Raw genomic sequence first — 21,561 nt, forward strand, 5'->3', positions numbered from 1 at the left:
GCCGTTGTTCATTTTATGTGCCATTGTTGTGCCCTAGTTAATGTTATGCCCCATAGTAGTGCCCTAGTTCACATTATATCACACTGTTTCCCCAGTTCATATTACGTCACATTGTAGTGCCCCAATTTAACAATATGCCACATTGTACTGCTATCAGTACACATGCCACACAGTTCACCCAGTTCACAATATACTGCACAGTGCTTAGGGGGTAATTCCAGGAACCTGGTAGACAACTTTATGCAGTTGATGGAGCCCCCTTATCCTCTGGACTCCATAGCAATGGCACCCCCTGCACCCACTACAGCTACACCCTTGGACTGGCACATTGTGGTTATCCAGGGTGGTTCAGCAGAGGTAGTCCTATAAATTTTGAAGCCAATGGTTGAAGCAACTCATCAGCTGGGTGCCCTAATGACCACACGTGAAAGTAGCTCTTTAGGTGATATCTGAAGACATCCTATTCAGCATAGGGAACAGTATAACAGGAAAACCTAAGAACTTGCACTGCAAAGAGTAAACCACATCCAGTGTATTTGTGAGAGGGGATCTCAAACCATCATAAGCTTTATTTTTATAAAGCCATACACTCCGCTCTTACTACACCACCAGTGGTACTTGCACTATTGGTGTTTTTGGACACTGTTGTAGGGTTTTACTAACAGGAAAGAAAAACACATTTTTACTGTGAGCTGCACCCACTCTGTGGAATGCCCTATCATGCACAATAAGACTTTCCTCTAGTCTCCAAACCTTCAAGCATTCCCTGAAAACTCATCCCTTCAGGTAAGCTTATCAGTTTCCAGAACTGCCCACAAAGCTTCAAAGCTTCCATATCTAATTACATCCCCAGTCACAGTCCACACATAACCTCACACATTGTCTTTCTTTCACATCATCCTGACATTTGGCTGACATTCCTGTGTGACTGGATCATGCAGCCTACCAAGAAACTCTGCATTCTGGCTGGACCAAATTGCAATATATAGCACCTATCCTTGTGTATCAATGCCTATTTCCCTATAGATTGTAAGCTTGCGAGCAGGGCCATCCTACTTTTATATCTGTCTGTTATTACCCAGTTTTGTTCTATTAATGTTTCCAATTGTAAAGCGCAATGGAATATGTAAGACACTGGGCCTGATTCAGACCCGCTCGCGAGCGTAGGACGCTCGCAAGCGCGTCGATGGTGCCCTAATGCGCATGCGCACGACGGAGGGAGCTCCGTCGTGCGCATGCGCGAGACCCGAATAACGATGGTAAAGCCGTCGTTATGGGTCTCGCACCAAAGGGGGCGTGCTGTCGATGGTGACTGACAGCACGCCCCCTTTGGTGGGCGTGCCGGGGGCGTGTCTGCCAGACGGAGGTGTTCCCATGGGAACGCCTACCGTCTGAGTCCGGCCCCACTGACATCAGTAATGATGTCAGTGGGAGTGATTTTGGCTCTGATAGAGCCAAAATCACTCCAGGGCTTGCTACCGCAGGGTCTCGTCGCAAGCCCGATGGTCGCGATGGTCTTGACCATCGCGACCATCATCATGGATGCTCGCTATAGCTGTGGGTGGTAACCCACAGCTATGCGAGCGTCCATGAGGCCGCTCCAAGTTGAGGTAGGAGGGCCCTGATTCAGAGCGAGCGCTCTGGTCAGAGCATTCGGCTCTGAATCAGGCCCACTGTTAATAAATAAATAAATATTGTGGATAGTCAGACTTTGAATTCCTGTTATCAGCTGATAGAGATGTGCTTGCTGTCCTGCAGGAAATCCATACAGCTATGTCAGCTATTAGCTTTGAAAACATTCCACCAGAATGAGGAAGGGGGGGGGGGGGGGCTGCTTTGTATACCTATCTCCCAGCATTGTACAGCTAGCACCAGGTTGGAAATAATTAGGATTTTATACTAGCCACCATTCCTGCTCAGCTTTGTGTAATTACCACCACAATGGTTTGGTTTTGTGCATTTGCCATCAGAATGGGTGTGTTGTGTATATAAATGAAATACTAGAAACTAGCAACATTGTCAAAACTGTTCCTACTCTCCCGGGATGGCTGGGAGCCCCTAGGCGTCTGCTTCCCCCTTGTAAGTGGGCAGTCCGGGGAAGATGACGCAATTTGCGCTGAATTGCGTCGTCGTGGCCATGCCCATGCTGCACATTGCCAGTAATCTCGGCATTGTGTGGCGGGGGTGTGGCCGCGAATATGTGATCGCGCAGTCACGTCCCCGATCGGTCCACAAATTAGCTGCACACCCCTCCTGCTATTGCAGATTGTCGGCAAGTATGATGGAATATTCACCTTGTTATGTACCATGGCCCCTGGCACTTTTTCACCACCCAAATATCAGTGTTCCCAGCCCTACCTCAGTCATATATAACACAGCAGATTGAATTGATTATCTTTGTTTGAACTCTGGGCCTGATTCAGACCGGCTCGCTAGATGGGTTCGTATGCAGCCGTCAGCTGCTAATTATGCAAATGCTGCGATCGCACGGCAAGACATTAGTATGCCATCTATGTCTTAGTGTGCGATCGCGGGCTGTATTTAAAACGCCCACCAGCCAGTCATAAGACGCCCACTTTCCCTTCGTTACACACGTCATCTCCAGGAAGTGTATGTAACAATCGGTAACATTGAGAACCATTGAAGCCATACCCAGCACTTGTGGTTGACCATACCCTTCCGCAAGCACTGCGATCGCTGCAGTGTGTAACACAGCCAGAAATGGCGTTATGACGCTCAGACACGCCTGCGTTCGCAGCACAACACCCCCGTTTTCATCTACCTTCCCCTGTCACCACCCACAAACGGCTCGTCCTGTCACTCAACCTGGCAAGCCGTCTATGTTCAACGTGTGATCGTTTCCCAATCGCAGTGACCGGTTCGCACACACACTGCGACCTTTACGCATGCGCAGATAGAGAAAATTGGCCGGCAGCATGCGAATGCAGCCTAGATAGTTCATCTGAATCGGGCCTTCTATTCATTCCACAAACAGCAAATTTACAAATATAGGGGCAGGTTCCGGGTTAGATGCAAATTCTATGAATCTGCTCCTGAACTGCATGCCAGGAAAAATGTGTACATTAGCCCTTTATGCAGAGTTGTATGCATCTTGTTGTGTGTCCACCATCTGTGGATGCTCAGTATGCAGAAGTAACTGTACATGCAACTGAAATGCGCGACTTGACATCACCTCTACTTGTGAGCGCTGAGTAATGACGCATACACAAAATGCACAAAATACGTTCCGCCAACAGATCAACCCCACAGTGTGTGATGTCACTCAGTGGGATGCAAAGCAAGAGGGGAAGGTGGAACTAAGGAGACTCTAATACAGTGCATGGGGGGTGAGGGCCCCAAATGTGTAATGAACCAATGTCCTCTATTTATACTATCTGCTCTATACTCAAAAGCACCTAACCCGTGACTGTTGCCATCCTGCTTCTGTTGCAGCAGTGTTTATATACCATGTACTTGTCTTGTAGTGTCTTAAACTGTATGACACTGTTTTCTTGTTCTGTTCAACTGTTTATGTACTATGTTTCTGTACTATGTAAGGCGCTGCGGAACCCTTGTGGCGCCATATAAATAAAGGATAATAATAATAATAATAATAATAATAATATTAATAATTTATGTCTCAGTCTTATTCATACGTTGCTTCAGATATATTATTTCTAAAGTGATATCAAATTTAAGCCTGATCCAACCTGGATACAAATGACTTCATACATCCTACTCACCGGTCTACTTACCGGCCTCTGTCGGTATGTTGAACATCGGGATGCCGCTGTCGGTCTTCTGACCGCCGGCATCACTACCGCTGGGAATTCATACCGATTCCATCTTCACCAATGCCTACCTACCCTCCACTGATACATCTCTTACCACTTGTCCTATCCGCTACTATCCCACCAATGCCCCCTATTTCCCTTTGTCTCCTCCCTCTACACTGTACGTTCTCACGAGCAGGGCCCTCTACACCTTGTGACTCAGTTCTGGCTTCCCACGTCTACCCATTCGTACACGGCCCAACTTTTGCACTATCTCTGTTTGCTAGTTATGTACACAAGCCCTTATTTGTATGATTCTACCTGCTCTGAGACATTACAGACCCTGGTCCTGATTCCGATATTTGCCCTACTGTAATCACAACTGCGATATCTTACTGGTCCCACTGCTGCCTTCTCATATCCATCCGACGATGTACAAGAGCATAAACATCGACACAGATCGGGCAGCCACGCAGCTTGCATGACCTGCTTCAAACACTGCGTCTCTCCTGACACGCAGAGCTCTCATGCTGCGAAGGAGATCGCAGGGCTTATTATGCACACCTGTGAAACGGAGTTAAAATGGTCCCGACATGATGTTTGCCAAGCCACACCCCCCCGTTACCTCCCCCAAACATTGCCTGTCACTTATCGCAATTCAGTCGCTGTGCTGATTCGCACATGCACAATGGCTAACAATCGCTCGATCTGCGTAAATATCAGCGTTGTGTAACTTTCGAGATCAGGCCTCCGTCCTAACACACAATTGTAATCACTATTATGTTCATGTCTTTTTTATTTTATTCTGTTTAACAGTTTCCTTGCATTAAGCTTTGATGATGGTGATACTGGTGAAACAGGTCCATTTGCAAAGCTAATAAAACCTTTTATTGTGTAGCTAACTGTGTGACATCCGCTACTATCCCACCAATGCCCCCTATTTCCCTTTGTCTCCTCCCTCTACACTGTACGTTCTCACGAGCAGGGCCCTCTACACCTTGTGACTCAGTTCTGGCTTCCCACGTCTACCCATTCGTACACGGCCCAACTTTTATATAGTGAAATAGTATAAGCTTCAAAAGCTTTTGAAGTGTTTTGTAAGATACATTAAAGTTGCTGATGGGTAAACAAGCAGCATATACCAGGGGCGGGCGGTGTATACTGGTTTATATTCTTTCATGTTATTGTTCCAGAAAAGTCTTGTGGGCCTGGTTGGTTGCAGTTTGATGGCAGCTGCTATTTCCTCAGTTTAGTCAAGACTGATTGGAACAAATCCAGGAATGTGTGTATTAAAAAGGGAGCCGACCTAGCGGTAATCACCACCGAGAAAGAACAGGTAAGATATTATCTTGTTTTAGATGGTGGTAGAGAAGTGAAGAATGTCTTGATGGATGTGTTTACTAAAACAAGTCAGAATGAAGAATTTCATTATCTCCCACGCTATTGACTGAGGGTTGTCAATTAGTATCTGATGTATTAATTTTAAACCAGAGTAAACAAAATGAGTTCAAAGGGATCCTTATGTCCACTCCAAATTGGATGTACAGAATGTTTGGGCTGATGATACCATAGACCTGCGTGTTAGTGTTCATTGTCCAACAAGTGACATTGCGTGATTTTCCGCCCACTGAAGGTCCAGATCTGTTTAAAATCATCTCACTATATGTGGCCAAGTTGGTCACATCATTTATCCATCAGGGGTTATGTAGAATGTACAGATGGCTGTGTCGGGCCAAGGTGGAGGACCAGATATGTGGTCGTTTTTTCCAAGGTGTTCACATCTTCTCATCACTCCAAGATGAGTTATCCCTACCCTCCATGGAGCTTTGGAGTTATGGTCACTCTTCCAGACGTGGCAACATATGACAGACATTAGAGGGCAGCTATCTCCATTCGAGTCTCTCTGCACACTTTTTTCACCTCCAGTACACTCTATTTAAGCAATATTGGAGGAAATATTAGCTCATGAAACTGGCTTCACTGAGGCCTTTGAGATGGACTTCGATGGAATCTCCAGTTCAGTTGGTGAAAGTTTATGAATTTGCGTATCCATTCTCAATTTTGTACCTCGATGGTTGAAACTCAATATAAGATACTAATAGGTGGTACAGGTGCCCAGAGGGTCTACATAAGGTTTTCCCATCAGTCTATCACCCCTGCTGGAGATTTAACTCCATTGTTGGCACACTATTTATGATGGAGCTGTCCTAAATTTACTCCCATAGAACTCTCAAGACAATCACATAAACCGATGCGTTGATGAATCTGATTTCTTGCTCCTGGGTATCCTTTTCTTGTTTTCTTCTTATTCATGTTCAAAAGTCAAAAAGTTGACTGATATTGTATGTATGAGTCTTGCTTATAGCACATGTCATTTATAGTTAATGTGGTTTGATAGATAAATAATTATATTAAATGCAAACAGTAAAGTAGTTGGCCGGTAGGGAAGAGCCATCATACAATAAGGAAGTGATTTTGGAAGGTTTAAGGGGAGTTGTATCAGACCTTTGAGAGTTAAAGTGGAGAAGTTGTGCCTAGCTTCTAGCTATCATTTATCTAGCACAGTCTATAAAATGACAGTTAGAAAGCTGGTTGCTATGGGCAACTTTACACTTTATCTCTCTTGAAGATTTGATACATCTTCCCCTTATACTGAAAAGTCCACTACTATACAGCACTGGCTCATTTTGTTGTTTAGCAGAAAAGTTAGCAATTGAAGTAAGAAAGTGACCTTGGAAATATGTTTAGTAGATACCCAGAGAGAGGAGAGAATAAAAGGTCTTTAAGTGGAATTTTTAATGAATGTATTAAATTGTATGTAGGAAGTCTTACAATGTAATTATCTGGCGTTACCTGATATCTGCTCATTTCTTTCTCAGATCTTCCTTACCACTAAGTCTTCTGCTGGCATTAACAAACTTTTTTGGATTGGACTGCATGATTCCATCACAGAAGATGCCTGGGAATGGGTGGATGGAACGAACTACGAAGCATCTTACAAGTAAGTTTCTAGAAGACTGAAGCACTGCTACAGTAGCTTAGTTGAATGAAGAAGAAAAGTACAGGTGTTCTGTCACTTCAATACAAAGCGTTCCACAAGGCAAGTGGGCATGAGAATGCCTAAAGATCTTTCCCTAAATATTTGTTTTAGCAGTGAACGGAATGTTTACCTAGAAAGCATGGGCATAGCTACAGTATACTGGGTGCAGGGGTGCCATTTCTATGGGACCCAGAAGGCTCATGGGGCCCACCTCTGGGATTTGACTCATCTGCACCCACGTAATAAAGTTGCCTACCAGGTTTTTAGAGTAGCCCGCTAAGCACTGTGTGACATAATGTGAACTGGGGGAGATGTGTGGCATATGTACTGGCAGCAGTACAATGTGGCATATGGTTATTTTGGGGCACTACAATGTGACATAACATGAACTGGGGGCACTGTGTGGTATAATGTAAACTAGGGCGCTACTATGGGCATAAATACAGCAACTACTGTGAAGAGACAAGTCTGTCTAGAAGGGGAAGGATCCCCTTGAGAATAATGTTATGGGGTCCACAAAGTTCTGACTAACCCTCTGCTAGAAGAGTATCAGACCAAATCTCCTGTTAGTTATAAGCAGCTTTCTAAACATATGCTAGTTTTCCCCAGAGTGTGCACTTATTGTATTGCTAACAGAAAGTAATGCAGATAAATGTCCTTAATTGTTATTATATCACACTCTTTAAAAAATAATAATAAATGAATAAAGAAGGGATTACAGAAATATTATGTACAGTATCTTTTAACTATTATTGACAGTAACATTCTATATAACTGTCAGTCTATGTGCAGCTATAGTTAGTTGGCCCCTTTAAAAGATTATAACAGGTGCCATTAAGCAACGCAGCCTAACAAAGTGTCACAATATTACAAACCCCCTTTAGCTGTTATGTTATTTCTAATATACAAAATGATACAAAAATGTTCTTTAATTCCTATTAATCACTGCTATGTTCTACATTGTCCTACTCCTACGATCAGCATCTTCTCAAGGGGAAGTTACTACTATATAATCTGTCCGGATCATGCATAGGTCTTTGTACCCTACTTCCAATACTACACTCATTAAAACCTAATAGTTGATATCTTAGTAGTAATACAAGTTACTATAATGTAGTAGTGTGTGTTACACTGTGTGACAGCGAAACCTCCTACACGCGTTTCACTCCTTGTAGCTGTCTATTTTCTGCTGCCTACTAGTGGTTCCGCACAAGTGTCATCCAGTGTTAAAACTTGTAGATTGGCACTTTCACTGGCATTATTTTACTTTTTATATCATTTCATCATATTACACAGTGCTGTCCATAGAATATTTGTCACATCAGTCCCTGCCCCTTTGGGGCTGACAGCCCAAACTGCCATATAGGAAAAAACAAGAGCACCTAGAGATAACATACAAAGCACAGAAGAACAAACAAACACTACACAGATAGAGCCCTGGTTGTAATTGAACACACGACCCCAACATTGTGAAGTAGCAGTGCTAACCACTGTGCCACTCCCAGCATCTTGCTCGTATCCAGCCCCAAATTTAAGTGCTGTGTAAAGGTTTATCAAGTGGGGACTGTCTCTAAAGGTGTGTACACACTAGACGAGTTACTCCTTAAGCGATATCGTCTAGTGAGTACCCGGCAGGGGTGTGCTCAGTGTTGTTAACGACATTGAGCACACACACTGAGTGATGTCATTAACGATACCGTTCAGTGCCTGGCACTCTCCCTCATCCCCGAACATGCAACAATCTGACAATATCGCCAGGTTGGCCTGCATAATTGGGCGATGAACGACATTGACCCAAGACCCGCGGCAGCGCGCATCGTTGGTTGTTCGTAGTAATCGTTCATCGTTTTATCGTACACACTGGCCGATAAAGTGAACGATAACGATATAATTCAGTCGTTCAATATATCGGCAAGTGTGTACGCACCTTAAGACTGGGTCCATATCACTCACCCCATGGCCTTGTGCTGGGATCAGTTCTGTTATGCCAAGCAGATGGTTCTTGGAGACCGTGCAACCTGTATTTGGCAATGCCCATTATCCTTCTTTTACTACAAATATTTTCTCTCTTTTTGAACTATTAAACAATGACAACATTGACAAAATATTATTTTTGTTTAAATTATCTAATAGCTATTATTAGCTTTCCAATTTTGCAATAGTTGTCCTTTCAGTCTACGGCTGCGGCTTTTCCTTGACTGCTTCAATATTTTGTTAATGTATAATCTTTGTTTAATTAATTTCTACCCATCTCCGACATAAAGCAGCCTGAGCCATCATTCCATCTAACTAGCCTGTCTACTTCACTCAGGGGCATTTGTAGAGAGGAGGGGGCCCGCGTACAGTCTCCGACACGGACCCCCTCCTCTATGTCCGGCGGCCGGCAGCGCTCTGAGCTGTGCGCAGCCACCGCCGGACTAGAGTGCACCCAGAGTCTATAGAGGATGTGCTGGTCACCGGGAAAATTGCTGCCGCGGCCATTTTCCCTGTACTGCGCATGCCCAAACGACGGGAAAATGGCCGCGGCAGCCATTTTCCAGTCATTTTTTTACAGTGCCAGACCCCAGCGCCGACGTGGGACTCCAGAGAGATAAGTAATTCTATAGGTGCAGGGTGTGCGGTGCGGGGCCCCCAGGGGCCCGTGATCCCCGCACACCCTGCACCCATTATAGATACGCCCCTGACTTCACTGAGTCATGGTACACAATGTGCCTCATACCTCCGTGGTACCACTACATCCTAGTGAATTTATATGACATTTTCTCCTGAATGCTGTTTCAAACCACAGCATTGCTGCCTATACTATGTGTAGGGGACTGATGCATTGTAAAAGTGATGGCTTCAATCATGTTTCTTTCATTCAGGGCCTGGAAGGAAGGGGAACCGAATGATCACTTTGGGGTCGAAGACTGTGTCCACATGTGGATGGCTGGGGAGTGGAATGATGCACCTTGCACTGGTTATGACAGATATGCAATTTGTGAGAAGAAGCTCTGAGCTTGTGTCCTACAGAAGATTTATTCTACAGCCGACACATTGGAACTGATTGATTGTATTCTTCTAAATAGCATTTTATACTAATTTGTTTTCACCTTTGTACCTATTTCCCCTGTTTTATGTCCTCCCCCCCCCCCAATCTTCAGTTCAGCAATGAGGCACCTTACTAATCATCAACAGTAATACTACTTTATAACACAATTATTCTGATACATATCACAATTCTATCAGAATTAAATCTCGTATCACCATAAAATATAGCTGTGATTTATTTTCCTATTCCTCTCATATATAGACTGCCTTACTTCTATATTAGACAATAACCCTAATACCCTATACAATATGATCTAGTATAGGCTGCAATCACTGCACGTTCTGGTGCTGGGTTCTGGATGTACGGTCTGCAATGCTGATTATAATGTGTTATAGTATCATCACTCCAGTGCCTGTGTTCTCTCAGTGTTTCTCTGCACCTTATGGGGTCCATACATCACCGACGGATTGCCGCAATCCCGCGAAGCTGCATCGCAGGTTCGCAGAAATCCAACATGTTGGATTTTGGCGATTTGACGATCACGATCAAAAATTGATTGCAATCGTGAAATGTCTGCGATCTGGCGACGGATCGCAGAACATTGATGGTGGGCGATCGGAAATTTCCGATTGCATCCCTGCATCGCGGCGATCCGTTGCAGACGTATGGGCACCTTTACTAGCAAGAAGCAATCATAGTGGGGTGAAGTTTGTGTTACAATTTGACATATAGGGGGAGATGTTTCAAACCTTCGAGAGAGATAAATTGCCCATAGCAACCATTTAGATACTTGCTATTATTTATATAGCTTAGTCTATGAAATTACAGAAACTGATTGGTCGCTATGGGGAACTTCTCCACTATAGCTCTCTCAAAGGTTTGATACCTCTCCCCCATGGACTCAATTACAAGTTACTTGGAGAATAGTTTCATGTGTAGAGAGACAAGATGACTGGTACTGGGCTTGTGTTTGGCTCTTTTGTCACTCATCGCTGGTCAGCCAGGACCCTGCCTTATGTGCTGACTGAGGGTACCTAGTGTCTCTATGGGTTTGCAATCACTTAGGCAAACAGTTGGAGGGGTCCAACAGTGAGTTTACTGTTATATATACACATAGGTTAAATACACTACAAATAACAAATGGCAGGGGGTTCACCACACATATGGCTCACTGAACAATCCTACCCTACATGGGATATAGTCACTGGTCCCCTCGGAGTAATGTCTTGGTCCTGATCCACACCTGACTTTCACTTCAACATGACAGTTAGTGGTAATAGCCACACAAAGACTTTAGTCCATAGGTTCCCAAACACTGTCCTCAAGGCACCGTAACAGTCCAGGTTTTAGGGATATCTTTGCTTGACCACAGGTGATTTAATTAGTACCTCTGTCAAATTTGATTTACCCACCTGTGCTCAACCATGGATATCTCTAACACCTGGACTGTTGGGGTGCCTAGAGGACCGATTTGTGAACCTCTACTTTAGTCAGTAGATGCTGCAATTTCTTGGGGTGGCTGAGTGCCCGTGCCTCCACATGTGACTTTAGCTTCTTTTATTGGGCATGTTAGGTTCTTTGGGCGCCATTAGGTTCCCTATCTGGAAACATTTAAGAACTGTAAAGCACCATAATATAAAACACAGGTACAACAACACCCTGCTCTCGCTACAACAGCAAAGTGTATCCTAAGGTGCAGCTCGTGTTTGATCTGCGTAGCTACATGCAGAAGGAACACCGTTGCCAGCTATGTTTAATCAGATAGCAGGAGGCAGCGGTGGTTGGGCCTCACCATTATTAACATTTATTTATATAGTGTCAGCATATATCATTGCACTTTGTCATTTTATTATATGTTGTCCACAGGTAATGCATTCCCCATTTTTACTTTTATATTGACATTCCTACTAACTTAAACTTATTTAGGGACAAATTAGTGCAACATGACATGAGAGTCACATCCTTGTAACCGCTCACTACAATATTTCTAATAGGTGTAGCCTTTGTAGTACAGAATGTGTGTATGCTAACAGAATTAAGGGCCTGATTCAGAGCCGGACGCTATTTGCGCTCGCTCGTTCAGAAAAAGGGGCCGGCTATTTAAATTGAGCGCTCGCTCTTTGCGGTCTGTTGACGCCTCTATGTCTGAGCGAGCGAACGAAACATGCGCTCGCTATTTTGAAAAGACGCCCCCTGGCCGCTCGCATCATACGTCATCTCCGCTATTTATTAGATTAATCGAGTACATCGAAAGGCGTATGAACTGCTCTCAGTGCTTGTGGTTGGATTTTCCTACCACAATCATGCGAACAGTTCAGGCTAAGAGACAACCAAGTAACGTGGTCGATGACGCTGCTTTGTTAATTATGCACACCCTTAAAACGCCCGTTTTGACCGTTTGGCACACCTGCATTCGGATCTCCACTCCCCGTTTTCAAGCACCTTCCCCTGTTACCACCCACAAACGCCTCATCCTGTCACTCAAATTAGCAGGCACTCGCAATTTTACGAACACACGTTTTCCGACCGCACTGACTGGTTGGCGCATACGCATTACGACCCATACGCATGCGCAGATGTGCGAACATCGCTCGGAGCGAACGAGCGGCCGCTTACGAGCGGATCTGAATCAGGCCCTAAGTTCTTCCCTTGATGACTCATATAAAGAGGTGGTAATAATGACGCAGAGGGAGTACTCGACAGTTGGAGCTCCAATTGAAGCCCATCTTTCTCAGTAACTTGTGGACCAGGTAAGAAAGGATCGTCAGGAACATCTGAGGCCTGTCTCTCTCAGAAACTGGTGCACCAGTTAGGGGAGAATTGTTAGGAGCAACCCAGGGGTCTCTCAGATATTGGATAAATAGGTAGGGAAGAATAGTAGGGAGCATTCGCAGACCTATCTCTCGGAAATCGGTGGAATAAGAAAGGGCACTGAAGAACCTCCTATCATACGTGTTTGGGAAGGAATTTCCAGGAGTCACTGACCATAATCATTGAAATTGGCTACACAGAACTGCAGGAGACAGTGGACTGTTGCTGAGATGGAGTCTGGCTTTGCAAGCTTACAACTCTGTCACCTCACAGAAAAGGGCCAACAACATAGAAATACTGATGTACTCTCATCAAGAGGAGGTGGATTCATTACCATGCACCCCACCTGGTCTGGTCAAGACTTCTTTCCCAGCAACATGGGAATAAGTGAATACATATTTTCTCTTTATTCGTAGAGCTGCCGGAAATCTCAGTTCATGATCTCAGAGATACAGCTTCAGCAGGAACACTTTGCAATTGGTAACATTCAAAATAAACTTATATGTGGGAGATGTATTATTGTGGAAAACATTATACCACTAAAATTCTTATTGCTTCACCTCTTATCGAGGTGAGTTGGAAGCAATAACGCAGTGATGTATTAAGATCTCGGGTGCTGGAGTGGGGGAGAGAAAACTCCCCTCTCCAGCGACCCATGCAAGTTCTGTAACGGAAAAGTATAAAAACCCTTCAGCAGCTATACCTGGAAGTGACGTGAGTGAGGGCGGAAGCGGAGGTTTCTTCCCACACTTTCCAAGAAAATGAGAAAGTTGGCCCCTTGCGGGCTCGCTTTGCTCGCCACATGAATATATTCCCCCTCTATGCCCACTTGGATGGTAGGGAATGATGGACACTGGCAGATTACATAATCGTACATCTACGGAAGGGGATCTATCTCTTCCCGTTCCATAGTGCCTCAGCTTAGTGCTGGAACACTGTGTCATGCCTCCTAGCCAGCCCCAATGCACATTGCACAGATGGTTAGTACACATACCGGCAGGTAATCCTAATTCTATGTGAAGAAATTCCCACAGCTGTGCTTATCATTTTTTTTCACTAATAGCTGATAGATTTTCGTGGCCATGAGGTCACGAAAATCCATCAGTATAGCAACAGCAAAATTGTTAACAGTTTGCAGATTCTCCGTTTCCTGCTCTCCTACAGTACCTGTGGCTGATGGATGGATGTAAGACTCACCTGCTCTCCTACATGTGGCTGATGGATGGATGTAAGACTCACCTGCTCTCCTACATGTGGCTGATGGATGGATGTAAGACTCACCTGGTCTCCTACATGTGGCTGATGGATGGATGTGAGTCTTACATCTATCCATCAGCCACATGTAGGAGACCAGGTGAGTCTTACATTCATCCATCAGCCACATGTAGGAGAGCAGGTGAGTCTTACATCCATCCATCAGCCACATGTAGGAGAGCAGGTGAGTCTTACGACCATCCATCAGCCACATGTAGGAGACCAGGTGACAGAGAATCTGCAAACTGCTAACAATGTTGTAATCCCATCTGACAGTCTCTTCTACCATATACAGCTCCTCTCTCAGTAGTCAGCTACTGTGTACACCCAAAGATTGTAAAATGAATATTTTAAGTTTGCAGGAGTAACTATCTGTCCCTGGTGGTCTAGTGGTTAGGATTCGGCGCTCTCACCGCCGCGGCCCGGGTTCGATTCCCGGTCAGGGAAGATCATTTTTTTGTTTGTTTAATTGCAGTCTTGTTTGTACCATGAATATGATATAGCTATCAGAAATTATAAAAATAGGAATCTATTTATACATTCCTTTCATTTATTTTTGAAATAGTTCTCTGACATTCATGGATCTTACAGAAAGTGTTTTAACTGCCACCACACTATATATATATATATATATATATATATATATATATATATATATATATATATATATATATATATATATATATATAATTTGTGTTGTCACTATGCACTATGAAGACAATGGACTAAAATAGGTTGAATTAATGTACAGCTTCTATAAGAGATACAGGGAAATTCTGACATGATAGTGATGCTAGCTATTCATGTAGGCAATTTTAAGGAAACACATCTCATCTTATCAAGTGAGTTATTTCCACACATATTTTTTATGTCTACAGGATGACACTACAAAGAATGCTGGGACAATCTGATGACTGTGTCATTTTCATTCTTCTATTACTAATGTATTACATGGCTTTGGCACAACTTCATGGGTATCTGTTTGTTCACTATAGACAAATACATTTGACAAAGTTCTTTGAGCCTGTTCTAGAGCCTGAGTACGGAGCTCACTAGCATGCAGGTTTCTGTAGTGTAGTGGTTATCACGTTCGCCTCACACGCGAAAGGTCCCCGGTTCGAAACCGGGCAGAAACATTTTTTTTTTACAATTTTAAATAATACAGCTAAGCATTGTGATTGTTAATAACATCAATATATTTTTTTGCCTGAGTTACTTTAACTACAAACTGACGGTTACACAGGACATGATCTAGTTGTAGGAAGTTCTACCATAACGTTTAACATTTTTTATTACCTTTGATCATTATGTAGTAATTATATACATTTCATTGAAGCACTTATTTGTGGTTACAACCACAGTGTTTTGGCTTTTACTTGTACAGTCTGATATGGTTTTGGACTAAATTCCGAATAACTTCACTGTAATCACAGATCCCATAACAGAACCTCAGAGGTATCCTCAGATTTGAACAGGGCCAAACATGTAGCAGAGTGGCGCAGCGGAAGCGTGCTGGGCCCATAACCCAGAGGTCGATGGATCGAAACCATCCTCTGCTAGTTTTTTTTTTTTGTTATAATTAATATTATTAATTTTTATAATTATAAATATATATATATATATATATATAAAGATATGTATATTTATTTTTGTCCCTTTAATTATTAATGATTATTATTAATAATAATAATAATAATAATAATAATAATAATAATAATAATAATGTGAATTAAATTATATTTTTATTCAGTAGTGAAATTATGTGGTCGTTGTATGATTTAGGACCAGCACATAAGAGTTAATAGAATAATTATCCCTGATTGTGAGCAAGGTTTGTTTTAAACAAAGTTCTGCAATACAGTAAATAGATAGTATTGCAATAAAAATAAAGCATGCATTGATTGAGGACACTGATCATGGTTAATCCTTGTTCATGCCCCATGGTTTCATTGTTAATGTTTTTTATGTAATCTTCTCTACATTGTATATACATTCTATTTATAGCTAAGACGAAGTCGGTGATTCAAATGAATCATTTTGAGTATTGTGTGAAGTATGCACGTTTGCACGTTATAACATTGACTGTGGATAGGGACATTTACACGGTGCTCAGAGACCCGGCGGTGTTATGACGAGGCTCTCTCTCAGAGAACGTTTCCACTTGTGTAATGGAAAAAGGTAACAGTAGTTATACTGACCTGTCTGGCAATGTATGAATGTTGCAATAGCGACATCTGATGGACATTTTATGAATACCAGCTTCATTGTAAATAATTGCATACGTTTATGTAGTGCCAGCCAGGCTCAGGCAGATCATTGCATACAAAATAAATCAGTCTAAGTGGAATGTGTGTGTGTATGTATGTATGTATATATATATATATATATATATATATATATATATATATATATATATATATATATATATGCCTGACTTAATTGCCCCTATCACCAATCTGGCAGAAGCAGGCAATAAACTGAACGCTGCTTTCGAGTCACAAAGCATCTCAGCCTAGTGCTTTTCTCTTTATGTATATTTTCTAGGTCTTAGCAACAACCATGTCAGTCCCAGGCATTTTTTTATTAATTTTACTATGTGAGTCTCCAGCACAACAGCAGGGACACTTTACAGTGCAATCTTGCAGTCATCTCTTCAATTTTAAGGTGTTTCCCATTGTTCTAGAATAATATAGTTTAACAAAATTGCTGCTTGGAAGTTTATTAATACATTTAGTCAGCTTAGTTCCTTCTATTCTCCAAGCTGTCCACACTCATGGACCCAAAGACTTTCATTATCTGCCATGTTTTGCAAACAATACACTAATTTAATAGTCAGCCTTTGTAATTTTTTTCTATTTCATTTGTGTATTTTTGGACCTTCAGCATTTATTTTGGGTACTAAGGCCCTGATTCAGAGCCGGACACTCTGAAAGAGCGCTCGCTCTGAATCAGGGCGCTTGTTTTTAATTTTAAGTGCGGCCTCCTGGCCGCTCGCATAGCTGTGGGTGACCACCCACCACTATTGCGAGTGGCCAGGATGATGGTCGCGATGGCCATTTTTTTTTACAGTTTGATGTTTTAAATACAAATTTCATCACTCTCATATGTTCCTCAGATTTGTCTAAATTGCGTTCTGGGGTATCTACCCTGTTACAATCTTTGTATTATATGAAACTAGCTGCAGTACCCGGCTCCACTTCGGTGTCATCCTGGTGATCTGTGTCTCCATAGGCAGCCGGCTAACTCCCTCAGTGGGCTGGACTCTGGTGATCTCTGCCACCTGGACACCAGCTCCGTTGTACTGAGTGCACCTCCTGCACAGGAACCATCTCTAAAACCTCCATCAGAAACTGCCTACAAAATCCAACCAACATGACTCATTCCATAAGTAATGGTCTCTATCTGCAATGACCAGGGCTGATCTTATTCATTGTTACACCTTAAACATCAGCCTTTGAATTCAGCACAGGTCATAGCAATTGAAACAAGAGGAAGAAAACACAGAAGACAATTGTGTAAAGGAAGGAGAGGGTCACACTGGAAATCATGCATCCACTGGGCATAGCCAGGACTTTGTGGATCCCAAAGCAACATTTTCAAGGGGCCCCTTGCTCTCTTCACAGCAGTTGTCCATTTTACGGCCATAAAAGTGCCCTAGTTAATTTTATGAACTACAGTAGTGCTCTAGTTAATGTTGATGTTTTCATTATTGTACTTCTTTATTTATATACTGATTACCTGTTATTATATGTTGCCAGGTGGGCACCCTTTCAACCATTAGGGTTAGTATAATAGCCTTGAAAGGAGCTAATATCACTTGTGGTCACCAGCCTACCTGGTGCTTGGATATATGTGAGACAATATGTATAATGATAATAGTGTAATATGTTCACATAAGAGTCAGCACCAGAAACACACAGGAGTGCGTACAACTCTGTGTCAAGGTAAATATATGTATATAGTTCTGTGGACCTAATGTGGGAACAATTCTGGTTGACTTGCACTCAGCCACATGGTCAGTGGAAAGTTTTGCCTCCAAATGAGGAAAGCGCTGAATGTGTCACTGAATGTTTTTGAACATTTTAATTATCTCCGTTTACCTCACATGAGCTTCAACTATGGCTGTGCCCATGACTCTACTTAACTCTTCAGGCATGGAAACGTGTCCATGAGATGTGGGCTATATTGTCCTTCTTGGTAAATGGAGACTGAATACCCCACTGAGCCATAAAACCTCCATCAGAAACTGCCTACAAAATCCAACCAACATGACTCATTCCATAAGTAATGGTCTCTATCTGCAATGACCAGGGCTGATCTTATTCATTGTTACACCTTAAACATCAGCCTTTGAATTCAGCACAGGTCATAGCAATTGAAACAAGAGGAAGAAAACACAGAAGACAATTGTGTAAAGGAAGGAGAGGGTCACACTGGAAATCATGCATCCACTGGGCATAGCCAGGACTTTGTGGATCCCAAAGCAACATTTTCAAGGGGCCCCTTGCTCTCTTCACAGCAGTTGTCCATTTTACGGCCATAAAAGTGCCCTAGTTAATTTTATGAACTACAGTAGTGCTCTAGTTAATGTTACACATCATAGCAGTGCCCCCAGTTTATATTATGTCACATTGTAGTGCCCCAAATTAACAATATGCCACATTATATATGCAAAGGCGGATTTAGACCTTACGGGGCCCTAAGCAAGACACCAATGCCAGGCTCCCCTTCCTCAAACAATCCATAACACTATATTTTTGTTCCTAATTTATTACCTTACATTATTTGTAATTTTTCTTCCTTACATTCAACTTTTTAAAACTTTATCAGTTCACGACTATCCTGCCAAAATCAGGACAGTTGAGAGCAGCAGTGGCTCCTACCCTCTTGCATGAGGGGGGCTGCCACTGTTGCTGGTCCAGTCAGCCGGGTCCCAACGCCTGCACAATGGAACTGGCAGGCCCCGGGACTGGTGCATGCGCACAAGCGGCGGTGGCACTACACATGCGCATAACACCGGCTTCTAGGGACTGCTTCGGCTGCAACCCCTAAAAGCCGTGTTGGGCTGCCTGAAAGGCAGAGCAGCGACTTCCACTAGAAGTGACTCTCTACTACTTGCAGCCCGGACTGGCAGCCCCAGGGGTAGAAAACACCTCCCCCTGGGACTGTCTGTCCTGTGTGTGATTGGTAGGTTGCTCTTCCAATGGGAAGTCGCTGCCAGTCACAGAGTACTCAGGGCCTGATTCAGAGCCGGATGCTCTTGATGAGCGCTCGCTCTGAATCAGGGCGTTTTTTTTTGTTGCAGCCTCCTGGCCGCTCGCTGAGCTGTGGGTGACCACCCACAGCTTTTGTGAGCGGCAAGGTGATGGTCGCGATGGTCGCGATCATCGCGACCATCGGGGCTTGTGACGAGACCCTTGTGGTAGGGTCTCGTCCGTTGCAAACCCCATAGAGCCTCCTGCTCTAAGAGCAGGAAGCTCTCAACTGACATCACTGGTGATGTCAGTGATGCCTCCCACAAATGGCAGGCGTTCCTTCGGGAACGCCTCCGTTTGTGTAGCCACCCCCCCTCCCCGCCTACAAAACGGGGCGAGCTGCAGATCAACATCGACAGCCGCCCCTTTTGTAGTGAGCCCCAGAGCGAGAGAAATTCTGTCTCGCTCCGAGGCTTGCGCATGCACGCGCTGCGCGTGTGCAGTACCCCACCATAGACCTGCTTGCGAGCGCTATGCGCTTGTGAGTGGGCCTGAATCAGGCCCTCAGTGTAGCCCAGTGGCGTAACTAGGGCAGGGCGAGCGGGGTGCTTGCCCTGGGCACCGTGGGACCGGCGGCGTGGGGGGGCGCCGCCGGCCACAGTCCGGCCCGCCCTAGTTAGCCACCAGTGTAGCGCCGACCGCAATGAGTGCGGTCAGTGCTACACATTTACACAGGACCGGCGCTAGGCTTCCAGCGCCGGTCCTGTGCTGCACACCTGAGCCCGTTCCCTCCCCCTGAGTGCTTGCCCAATAGCGCCAGGAGGCGGGCTCAGGCTGTGCATAACACACGCATCGCCGCCAGCGCTGGCGGTGATGCGTGTGTTAAACAGCAGCCAATGAGAGTCAGATAGACTCTCATTGGCTGCTGCAGCACCCACTGCAAGTGGGTAATGGGACAGACGTCATGACGTCAGTCCCATTATGCTGAGCGCGCCAACCCGGGAGGACTGGCAGGCGGCGGCGGTGGGAGCGGCGTCGCGGACTGGAGGAGCAGCAGCAGCAGCGTGGATTCAGGTAAGTATGTTTTTATATATATATTTTTAAAAACCTGTCAGCACTACTGGGGGCACAACGGGGGTGGCTACCACTGGGGGGACCTCTACTGAGGTGGGGGCACAACGGGTGGGGGGGGTGGCTACTACTGGGGGCACCATTATTAGGAGGACCTCTACTGGGGGGGGCTATTACTGGTGGCACCCTTACTGGGAGGACCTCTACTGGGGGGGGGGCTATTACTGTGGGCACCATTATTAGGAGAACCTCTACTGGGGGGGGACCACAACTGGGGGCAATAACAGGAAGGACCACTACAGGGACCACTGGATAGGGGGGGTCACTACTGGGAGCCTGCATCAGGGGGACCACTACTGGGGGCACTGCATGGGAGGGGGGGGGACTACTGCTGGGGGCACTATATAAGGGGCTTACTGCTAGGGGCACTGCGAGGACTACTACAGGGGGCACTAGATAGGGGGGATCACTACTGGGTGCCTGCATAAGGGGGACCACTGCTGGGAAACCTGCATGGGGGGGACTACTGCTGGGGGCACTATATAAAGGGCACTGCATAGGGGGGACTACTACTGTGGGCACTATATAAAGGGCACTGCATAAGGGAATACCACTACTGGGTGCACTGCATTGTGGGGACTGCTACTGGGGGCACTGCATAAGGGGGAACACTACATAGGGCACTGCATTTGGGGGGACCACTACTGGGGACACTGAGTAAGGGGAACTAATTGGGGGCTGTATAAGGGGGACCACTACTGGGGATACTGTATAAGGGGCACTACTATGGGTCTGCATAAGAGGGACCACAACTGCATACTGGGGGTACTGTATAAGGGGTACTACTGGGGTTAAGGTGCATATGGATAGGAATGTTCAGCGTGAAAATAAAGGGGTGTGTCATGTTGACACGCCCCATTTTTAAGTGACCACGCCCTTTTTTTTTTACTCGCGCGCCAAAGGCACGCGCACATATCGGGGTGTTGCGGGTGGGGGGGGGTTGGTTTCACTGAGGTAACAGATTTTTCTGGGGTGGCTGCAGCCATTCAGCTCCTAGGTAAACTCTGCCACTGGTTGGAAAGTGGTTGCAATTTATCCTGCCTATCTGACCATTTTTATGGGAACTGGTTCACTTGCATTTACTGATAAAAAGGCAATCATTTGGCTTTTTAACCAATTCTAAGGGTAATGAACTAGGGCAGACTGTTCATGTTCTTTCTCAGCTATGTGCTGTGTACAGCTTAACAATCTGCGGGGCCTATGTTTATTACATAAAATGATGTAGAAGCTTACAAAATGGCACCTGTGTGTTTATATTAGAGCCGTGGTTCCCAACATTTTTAGAATCACGGTGCCCTAGAGTATCAGCATTTTTTCCACGGCATC

The 21,561-nt window shown here is 44.6% G+C and overlaps 1 protein-coding gene and 2 non-coding genes across 3 annotated transcripts in view; all 3 read left to right on the forward strand.

Moving 5' to 3' along the window:
• The window catches only part of LOC148483131 (hepatic lectin-like), a 41,253-nt gene extending 31,205 nt beyond the window's left edge, over positions 1-10,048 (forward strand). The window contains exons 6-8 of the mRNA XM_088452506.1: positions 4,967-5,109; positions 6,653-6,774; positions 9,678-10,048. Coding sequence (XP_088308632.1) covers positions 4,967-5,109; positions 6,653-6,774; positions 9,678-9,810 — 398 coding nt within the window. The 3' untranslated portion in view covers positions 9,811-10,048. The remainder of the gene's footprint in view (positions 1-4,966; positions 5,110-6,652; positions 6,775-9,677) is intronic.
• A 4,236-nt stretch (positions 10,049-14,284) lies between these two features.
• On the forward strand, positions 14,285-14,356 carry TRNAE-CUC (transfer RNA glutamic acid (anticodon CUC)). The gene has a single exon. It is a non-coding gene; the product is annotated as a tRNA-Glu (tRNA).
• A 616-nt stretch (positions 14,357-14,972) lies between these two features.
• On the forward strand, positions 14,973-15,045 carry TRNAV-CAC (transfer RNA valine (anticodon CAC)). Its single transcript has one exon. It is a non-coding gene; the product is annotated as a tRNA-Val (tRNA).
• The last annotated feature ends 6,516 nt before the right edge of the window (positions 15,046-21,561 follow it).

This window comes from Taudactylus pleione, unplaced genomic scaffold, assembly GCF_031769625.1.
Source record: "Taudactylus pleione unplaced genomic scaffold, aTauple2 ptg000551l, whole genome shotgun sequence".
Classification (NCBI taxonomy): Eukaryota; Metazoa; Chordata; class Amphibia; order Anura; family Myobatrachidae; genus Taudactylus; species Taudactylus pleione.